Consider the following 10,198-nt stretch of genomic DNA (forward strand, 5'->3'; position numbering starts at 1 on the left):
TCTCATTACAAGATCCTTAAGAAACTAAACAAAGATCCTTTAATAATATATCAGATCTGCATACTAAACTTGACTTGTTTTCTAAAATGAATGCAGGCTTCTCAGTCCTCGCTTTTCCCCCTCCTGTCCTAGCTCGCTGCTGTCATGAACACAGCTTTAAGAGGAAATGTACTTTTTTTAAAAAAAAAAAAAGCTTAATTGTTTGTATTGTGGGACTTGCACAGTAACTATTCACACATCACCTAAGCAACAAGAAAACCTACCCCTTTTGCAAAGCATCTTTGGAGACATTCAAAACCCAGCTGGACAAGGCCCTGAGCAACCCCCACTGAAGACGGCTCTGCTTTGAGCAGGAAGGTGCATCAGATGGCCTTCACAGCTCCCTTCTAACTTATACCATTCTATGATCCTGCATTAATAAAAAAATACGTCCAGTACTACACATATCTCTGAAAACTTATGTAATTACCCTCACATTTATTAAGGCATTAATATATTGATGAAAGACAGACAGGAAAACAATCAGAATTACTTCTTTCTTACCAGATTGAGGACTCTGATAGGTAAATTCTCAAGGCCACTGATTGCAGTGAGTCTGTTGTGTGCTAAACTAAGATGAGTCAGACTGTGACACTTCTCCAGTCCTCTTATCTCCTCTATGTTATTAACTACGCAGAGGTTTTTGCATTTAAGGAAAATAACGGAACGCAAAAGCCTAGCAATAATTAATAGCTAAATTAGCCAATGGAGCTGAATTTTATGGTAAGGGGAGCTGAACACCAAATGCTAAGTAATTTAAAATCCCAGCTGCTTACACCCACCCCTTTCTGAAGCTTATTGCCTCCTTGTTCGACCGACATAGCTTTCTGTGGGGCTGCAGGATAAATGACACTGACCCAGCTAGAAATATCCTCCCCTTCTTTTTGGAGGAGCTTTTAACTCAGATAGTTTCTGTGACCTGGTGCAGCTCTTCAGGATGGCATAGCTGGGCTGATGGCAAATCAAGAAAGTAGTGGAAATGAAGGAACAGGAGTGTGGGGAAAGCGCCACTACGCCAGCATCTTGCAAAACCATGCTGTAAATGCCTGGTCTTCTCATCAGATGCATATGCACAAGCTAAAATAAAGGGGTCTTTATGCCTTTGACTTTATTGGGCACCAGTCATGTTGGGTCAGCTGTAGAATACAGGCACATGGCCGAATCATCAGAGGAAGGTGCAATCTTTTTACGTTTATGGAGTACTTAACATGGCTCCAAACTGAGCTTGACCTCTAAGCATTATACACAGATTATCCAAGTAATAACAGACCATAGTACTATATGGGGCTATTTCACTCCAAATTATACCTGTTCTATACTGGCCATCTGTACTGAAAGGGGAAAGTGTATTTTAATTTAACATTAAACCCAAAAGCAGCAGTAAAAGTAGTTAGGACTCCTCTTAGCGAACTTCAGCATTAAACATATCTACCCAGGTTCCTTAAACAAAGCATGTTTCCTTTGACCACAACCTGTCTCAGATTGTTCTCTTACAATGGGATGAACTGCAGAGATACCTGAACCTGTCTCTCCTTCGTACTGAAATCAGATAACTCTGATCCAGACACCTAATTGTTTGGTGACTGAAGTTAGGCAAGAAGAACTGCACTCATATTTTAAGTCTCCTAGCTGGAACTAGTTACATAAAAACCCAAGAAATACAACTGGAAAAAAAAAAAGCCAGAAGATGCAGGACACAGAAATGCCTTTAAACAATCACAGAAGAAAATATTTTGCATTGAATTGAGAGAATGAACTCTGCCTGCAAAGAGGGGCAAGTGAGTTTTCAGTCACTTTTCTAGTCTTACCAGGCAGTGAACAAATTATCAGGATTTTTTCCTCTTGGTCTGAATGATACTGTAACCGAACAAAACGTAAGCTTTGCCAGGGATAATAGAATGGTCTTTAATAACTGTGACCTAGCTCTGTTTTTTCCTAACTGCATTCCTACCTAGGGACTTCACTGCACAGTACCTAAGTTCTACACTTACAGGCCTAGATGGGGAAGGAGAGGAAGAGAAATGAGCTAGGAAGCACAGATTTAGCTTTTCGTAGGACCTCACACTAGGCTGTACTTAGAAACAATACCAAATTTTAGAAAAGAAACTAAAACCATCCACAGGCACTGATATTTGACAGCTAGTAATTGATTTGCATACAGAATGGGACTGCTTCACTTTCAACTGAGGAGGAACAGTTTTGGTGAGGAAAAAATATTGTTTAAGCCATAACCATCACTATGAGGCAGCAAATTGCTCAGCACTAGAAACTAATACAATCAGTTTCAGCCTTTTAATGACTCAGTATAATGCTTTGTCAGATATTATTGCCCAAGCTGTCTCCCTTTCTGGTTTGGGCAGTTTCCTCCTTGAAAACTCACTTACAAACCTGTCAGGTGTGCTTGTGTGTGCACCTGTCAGAAAGAAGTCACAATGACCTTACCATCTGCACCATAATTCACTTAAATATGGTAAGAAATGCTTAGTTACTGTCAACGAGAAGCACATGCCAAACGTTTCTGCTACTGCATGATATTTAAGATAGTATTTTCACTTACGATTACAAAGAACAGCTTGTTTTGTCTGCCGTGTCTTTGGCAAGGAGTGCTTGACATGGGTTAGGAATAGCACCACTTTGCTATTCTAAATTCTGCACTCATTTTCTTCTATTTCAGAGGGTCCTGTTGCAACTGTATGCATGAAACAGTTTTTCTCCCCATTTCAATGGCATCTTCATTGACAAATGACAGCACGCTGCTGCATTGAAACCAAATGAAAAAATACCGATTCAGATCCACAATACAAATCTCTGATCTTTTTTCCTTTTCATGTTGCCATATGGGTTTTGCTCTGCGATGGAAAATTAGAATTGCAAAGGGATAGTGTCTCAATGCCATTTTCTGACAAGAATCATATCACCTGCACACCTTGTCAAACGTGTGAATAATGTAACCTGGACGCCCCGCAAATGCTTTATCTGCTCCCGCATGAAAAAGGCATTGTATTAATATCGTTTGGTAATGGGCTACTTCGAGGACAAGAGACAGAGAAAAAACTAAAACAGCCTGCTGTCTTCTCCTTTTCAGAGAGGAGAAAATCAAGATGCAATTTATGAGGCAAAGAGGAAAGGTTCACAAGCCCTCGGGAAGCAATTGTAAGAAAGGCAGCATGGCAACATAAAACTCCAGAAGACCTTTCAGAAAAGTATAGGAGACTCTTTGGGGAGACTAAGAGTGCTATGGACAGCCTTGGAGAAGTAAGTAATGAAGAAACTCAATCTGCAGGCTCATATTGATCTGATTTCTGCCACAACAGTGTTTCTAAACCCACGAACTGGTTACCACAGTGAGAGTGTGGAAGGTGTGTAGCAGAACACCTTCGCTGTGTCCTTCCCTCAACATACTCCAGGAATTCTTCTCTCACTTAAAGATTCTCTTCGTTGTCGTTAAATGGCCTTGTGCTCCACAGAGCCTCTACAGTCCCAGCATAATTAGCTACGTCTAAGATTAAAGAACATGCATCTTTTTCATTTAAAGGAGCTTAGTGTTCCAAGCTGATTTCCTATTAACCTTTCTTATATAAAAATGCTGGGATTATTTATTACCTCTGCCAAGCAAAGGCAGTACGACATGTCGCTTTTTCAGTTTTACATGATTCAAAGTGGAGGTTTTTTCACGTTCCTCTAGCAGGGTAAAACCTTACGTGTATACCCAAACACCTTTAACATCAGGCCTGCTTAAGTAAATTAAGATCAGTTTCACCATCAGAATAAGAGTGTTTAATCTTGCTTCTAAAGACAAAATTGACATGAAGGAAAAATACAAAGAAAACAGATGTCTACTTGAAGAAAACAGCTGTTTGGAAAGCAAACAAGCAACTTTTCTCCCATTCAGGTTTCCATAAAGGATACAATCCAGCAAAAGTTTAGTAAGTGACTGGTATGCCGACAAATCTTGCATTTTAGGTATTTGATTGTGTGAAAAATCTACTTCCTAAAGAAAAAAGGAGACAAAGTTACTTTGTTTTCTTCAACTCTTACAGCTGTCTTGTGAAACTAAATGGCTGTTACATTAAACTTGCGATCAAGAGTGTGGAAGAAATATGATTGTTAATATTAATATTGGGGCATAAATAGAAAGGGTCTTTTTTACGACACACAGAATTCACATTTTCGAAACTTCCAAAACAATACTTTCCTCCAACAACATTATCACTAATGGTCCTGCAATTATGCATACATATTAAAAAAAAACTAACAGAGAAGACAGAGAAATACATAAAGGTCATACTCCAGAACAACCTCCTGCTTTTTATAACCCAAAATGGGCAACAAGAAAACAGCAAAGGGAATACTAGTACACAGCTACACTTGAAGTATGTGTTTCACAATAACGACTGGCACCAGTCAATTTGAAAGGCAGGAACGGATCCCACTAAAGGTCTGGTGAATTTGGCAAGCAAGGAAAAAAAATTCTGGCTGTCTTTACCTCTGGCTAGAAAGGTTAGCTGTGCAATACACCTTCCCGTGGCATGCCAGGGTTCAGAGTGTGAAAGAAAATAAAAGACTGAAATGTGGAGTGTAAAATACCCAAACATTTGGAAAAGCTACTAAAATGTCAAATGAGGTCAGGAAGAAGAAAAAAGAAGGCATAAAAATTCATTTTTGCACATGTCCAAATACAATGTCAAAATTAGATATAGAAAACCATTTTGAATTTAAACCTATGAAATGCATTTTTTGCAACTTACCTTGAGATTTTTAGGTGGTTTGAAAACAAAATACGTAGTCAATTCATTGTTGGAAGCATTCAGTTCTAGTAAGTAAGGCATGTGACTGACACAAGAAAGATCTAGTAACAAAACAGAATGTGAAATCCTGTACATGAACGCATAAGTAAATGCAGAGATCATCACATCAAAATGTGATAACTATGTCCAATAGCAATCAAGAATCAATTTGTAGTTACACATTCAGAAAGCGATGTTTGAAAGGCAGAAATCAGATATATTAACACCTTCTACTAGAAAAAAAGATGGTTTCTAAACCATGAAGAATAAATGTTCAATTCCTACATTAAATTTCCATTATGTCAACTGATTTGTCTATAAGCCAGAATATTGTTTTATATTCTAGCTACCTCTAGAATGACAGAGAGAATACCTCTGTTCTAAGTTATTAATTAGTGGAGAAAAGTATTTAGGCCACTACTGAAGACTAAATGACTAGTTGCTATGGAAAAGTCCCTGCTCTCTTCAGACCTAGCCTTCACAGACAAACTGTTAGTAAAATGAGCACAGAAAAGTGCTGCTTCACAAAAGCGCTGCTATTACTGGACTCCAGCACCTCAAGTGAAATAAACTTGAAAGAAATAACGTAACATGCTGCCATCACAGCTTATTTCTTTTGCTGTTAAATTAAAAAATTAGTTGGGGAGTACGAGGGAGAGGGAAGGAGTAGAAGATGATGTAGTTTACCCCAGTCTCCATTTGTTCCTGTCTAAATCCAGTATATAATTTTTTACATTTTGTCACCGATGGAAAGCCTTGACAAAGGAAAGCTGAAGGCTGGGAAAACTGTACCAGACATGACTTTAAATATTATGACATCTGCATATGTAAAATCTCAACCTTAACCTTGTATTGACATGCTTGCTTGCATTTTATCTCTGGATAATAAACTGGACAATAATCTCCATGTTCCCACCGATAAGCATATGCTGATGCAGCTCTCTGAACGGTCCATACATCATTCTCAAGAATATCTAGCCATCGCCTCATTCTGTAGAGCTGGAGTAGTTACACCATTAAAATGTAGACCAGGCTTTGTGATATTAAAGCTACATGGTACAGTGCATTTCTCATCTTAAATGATTTCACAACCCAAGAATTTACTCATGTATTTACTACATACCATTAATTTTATTATATGAAAGTTCCAACTTCTGCAGGTGAATGTATCTGGATAGAATGTTAATGTCACTTAACTCACGACCCTGGGAAAACAAAGCAAAGAGACACTTTAATAACTAGCTGTAAAACCTCAGCTGCTCTCCCAGGAGATACACAGTAGCAGGAGACATTGAAGAGGTGCCCCAAGGTCCCTCCAGCTGGATGTGTCAGAACAGGACGACATATACAGAAAGTGATGTTAGACCTGCAGACCAGCCATGAATGGAGAAACTGTCAAAGGAAGACTTTAAAACACAACCAGGAGAGATCATTGAGACTAGGAAAAAAGCCAGAAAAACAAGGTCGCATAAAAAAGGGAGCAGCAGCAAGTCAGCTTTAAAAAGACATAACTATTTCAGCTTGCTGAAGGGACAATGAATGCAGCATTCTCAGGTGTTCAGCATGTTCCTCTATCTTTTCTCCAGCTGGCTGAAGCAGGAAGATACATTTTCACACCTGAAGACTGGGTAAGGAAAATACCTTACTGCTGTTGCTACTAAATGAAAAAACAATACCGATGTGGCAGCTGTCAGCAGGAGCCATACTGTGCCTTGTCAAAAGTCCCATGTGCATGAAACGGCATGGACAGGTATAGACAAAAATCTGCTTCTTGATATTTTTTTGCTAGACCAACTATTTCCTGTTAAAAAGAGGAAACCTTTGAGCAGAGAAGCACTTTACAATGATTTTCTTTGCTTATACTTACTGAAAGTGACAGATTAAGATAAACGTATTCAATACCAGGAGCTGAGCGCCCCAGTTTGTGGAGACCCTCAGCCACAGTGTCTTCATCCAACACTCCATCGAACTGATCCTATAAAATACCAGAAAGGGGGGGCAGGATTAAGGGGAGATTTATGAAATAAAATTCCACACTTAGTAGAACATGGAGGCTGCTTAGGATGCAACAGGGAACAGAGTTTAATAAAAGTCCTCAATCAAATGCTGCCTTCAGAGCTCCATCACCCTACTAAGGCACTACACATTAGGAAAAACAATGAATACAGCCCTTAAAACAGATAAATAGAAACATGTCACATACTAGCTTTACACATTTAGAAAGGTTTGATTGCCTTTTGCTGGGATTATTTTGTTTTTAACCTTATGGTTTAAATGCACAGCTCTAAACAGGACCTGTATCCAGAGATGTTGAGCCATGAAACTGATTATGGATGTTAACAACTCAGCAAATCAGCACTAACATAACCCCACTATTGTACCCCAATATGCCATTAATGGAGGCCCTTTAAATTTGTTCAGGATGAGCAGCTAGCGCTACTCTTGCAGAGAACAGTCTTTGCCAAAGAGGGTGCTTGACAGATGGCACTAATGAACCACTGCGTAGGTTTAATGAGAAAATAAGCCAATGGCTTGTGAAAATCTTATAAGCTTGGAGAAGTCACACAACAATTGCTAATCTAGGGACCAAGATAAATAATGTTTCAAATGGTAATCATCTAAATTATAGCATCTACATGTTATAGCAATGGAGAATATAGATGCATTTCCACTAGGTAAAAATCTGAGGTGATAATGCTGTGGCAGTGGACACTTTACAGCCCAGCAGAGCAGGGAGAAAAAATTCACTTGGGTCCAAGTGCTTATTGAATCTCAGGGCTGGGCATATAAACATGAAAGGGGTTTAATTTGGCCATCCATATGCCAGTTTATCCTTAGTCTTTATATAGCAAGGAGAGAGAGGGGTAATCCAGAACTATCCTGGACACCACAGGGATAGAAGGGACCCAAAAAAAAAAGGCAGAAATGAGACAGAAGGGGAAACAGACCCAACAAATCAGCCTTTCTTCTCTCTGGGGAAAGTGAAATCACTACTTGTTGCCCCTGTCAACTCTCCCTTCTTTCCCCCTCAACTACAATGAGTGATGAGGGGGGAAAGGGCTCTTCCCTCTCGAGCACACCCCTCCCCAAATAGCTGGGGGGCACCGAGCTGAACCTCTGTGTGCAGGGACTCCTCTTCTTCATCCTCCTCCTCCTGCTTGCCCTCTCGGTGAGGCAGGCTGAGCTGTGGCTGCTGCAGACTGGGCCTGTCCTGGGGCAGCTCCCCAGAGATCCCCTGGGAGAGGCGTTGCAGGGTGTCACGATGAGTGGGAAGCAGCTCACCGAGGCCGCCCTCTCCCCCCCTCTCCTCGCCCTCCGCCATGAGCTGTAATACGAAGCGAGGACGCGGAGGGAGCTGCGCTATCGGTGCTTCGCACTGCAGCACCACCCCATCACCCCTCCGAGCAAGCCGCCGCCATTTTGTTTGCTCTCCCGTTGTCGTGGAGACGGGAGAAGAGCCACGCCCCTACGGCCAGCCCGACAGCCAGCCAATAGAAAAGCGGCGGCGGGAGCGGTGCAGGACGGGAGTTGTAGTTCCCTGCGCGGGGCTCGCTGGTAGGGGCCCGCCAAGCCGCAGAGCATCTCGGGAGCTGTAGTCCGCCTCCAGGCGGTCTCCTCAGGCGGGGCCACCCGGCTGAAGGCACGGCAGCTGCCCTCACGCAGCCCACCGCCCTTTCTCTTCATAGAATCATAGAATCGCTGAGGTTGGAAAGGACCTCTAGGATCATCAGGTCCAACTGCCAACCCAACACTACCGTGTCTCCTAAACCATACCCTGAAGTGCCACATCTACACATCTTTTGAACCCCCCCCAGGGACGGTGACTCCCCCACCTCTCTGGGCAGCCTGTGCCAATCCCTGACCGCTCTGGCAGGGAAGGCATTTTCCCTCATCTCCAACCTAAACCTCCCCTGACACAGCTTGAGGCCGTTCCCTCTCGTCCCATCACTGGTGACTTGGGAGCAGAGACCAACCCCCCCCCTCACTCCAGCCCCTCTCAGGCAGCTGCAGAGAGCGAGAAGGGCTCCCCTCAGCCCCTCCTTCTCCAGGCTAAACCCCCCCAGCCCCCTCAGCCGCCCCCCAGCACACTTGTGCTCCAGACCCTGCCCCAGCCCCGCTGCCCTTCTCTGGACACGCTCCAGCCCCTCAAGGCCCTTCTTGTCCCGAGGGGCCCAAACCTGAGCCCAGCATTCGAGGTGGGGCCTCCCCAGGGCCGAGCACAGGGGCCCCATCCCTGCCCGGCTCCTGCTGGCCACACCAGGGCTGACACAAGCCCGGGGGCTGGTGGCCTCCTTGGCCACCCGGGCACTGCTGGCTCATGCCCAGCCGGCTGTCAGCCAGCACCCCCAGGGCTTTCTCCGCCGGGCACTTCCCAGCCCCTCTGCCCCAGGCCTGGGGCGCTGCCTGGGGTTGGTGTGACCCAAGGGCAGCACCTTCTTCCCCACTCTTCCACATCAGGGCTTTGCCTCCATTCCTGCATCCCAGATCTGGACAGAAAGTCAATACTGTCAGACAACTAATCTTCAGGGCACCCTTATCCAGCCACAAAGCCCCAGGCCAAAATGGGCTCTGTGCAAGGTGGCGGCTTTGCTCAGGGACACCGTAACAAGAATAAGGGCCGTGCAGAGTATGTGGCCCTGATTTCCAGTCAGCTGCTTTGGTCACGGGCCAGTCCAGTTATTCTGGTTTTTGCCTGGGAGGACTGGTGACATTGATCATTCATATCAGGAGGCTCAGCTGTCTGCTGGGGTGAGGGTCTGGGGCTGTTTGAAATGGTGAAGTAATGTGTTTCTTGAAGAAAAAAGTACAATTTGAGAACTGGTGGAAAAAATCTATACATTTTTTCTGGAAACAATTGCGAAATAATGAGCAATCAGACTCTCACAGAGAGGGAAAGTAAAAATGACAGCTTTTGAAATATCTTTGTTGTCTTGGTCTTTTTTATCACCACAGCCTGACTGGCTTCTGCAGTCAATTTAGGTTTGGAGGGGCGTGTGGACCCATCTCAGGGTGCAGTGCACCCATGGGTGGCGACTGCCGGAACAGGCACTGGTGCTGCAAACTCGCTGGGGTGATGCTTTTGTTTAGCCCTGCAAATCACTGCTGCACTGAGTTAAAAAATCATTGATTTGTTAGCATTCTTCTTCAAGGAAATGGAAAGCTTGGCACACCATGTTTCAGAGGAAGAAATAAAAAACCCTAATTGTAGGAAACAACAAGCTTTGGGCTATAAAAAAGTCTTACAGATAGCAATCCTCTCTTAATAGGAATCTTAAGTAAAGGTGCTAACAAGTTTTGTTCAAGCATGTTTTGTGATGAGTTGTGCACAAGAGCTGCTTGGCTCCAGTCATGCCCTGTGCTAGTGAGTTCCA

At 43.3% G+C, this 10,198-nt stretch overlaps 1 protein-coding gene across 1 annotated transcript in view; it reads right to left on the reverse strand.

The window, feature by feature from the left end:
* LRGUK (leucine rich repeats and guanylate kinase domain containing) overlaps positions 1–8,245 on the reverse strand; it is a 52,563-nt gene extending 44,318 nt beyond the window's left edge. The window contains exons 1-6 of the mRNA XM_064442302.1: positions 7,942–8,245; positions 6,694–6,801; positions 5,950–6,031; positions 4,788–4,888; positions 3,949–4,030; positions 544–668 (exon numbers count right to left, since the gene is read on the reverse strand). Of these exons, the coding sequence (XP_064298372.1) occupies positions 544–668; positions 3,949–4,030; positions 4,788–4,888; positions 5,950–6,031; positions 6,694–6,801; positions 7,942–8,148 (705 nt within the window). The 5' untranslated portion in view covers positions 8,149–8,245. The remainder of the gene's footprint in view (positions 1–543; positions 669–3,948; positions 4,031–4,787; positions 4,889–5,949; positions 6,032–6,693; positions 6,802–7,941) is intronic.
* Positions 8,246–10,198: the final 1,953 nt, after the last annotated feature.

Source organism: Phalacrocorax carbo, chromosome 1 (genome assembly GCF_963921805.1).
Source record: "Phalacrocorax carbo chromosome 1, bPhaCar2.1, whole genome shotgun sequence".
NCBI classification, from domain to species: domain Eukaryota; kingdom Metazoa; phylum Chordata; class Aves; order Suliformes; family Phalacrocoracidae; genus Phalacrocorax; species Phalacrocorax carbo.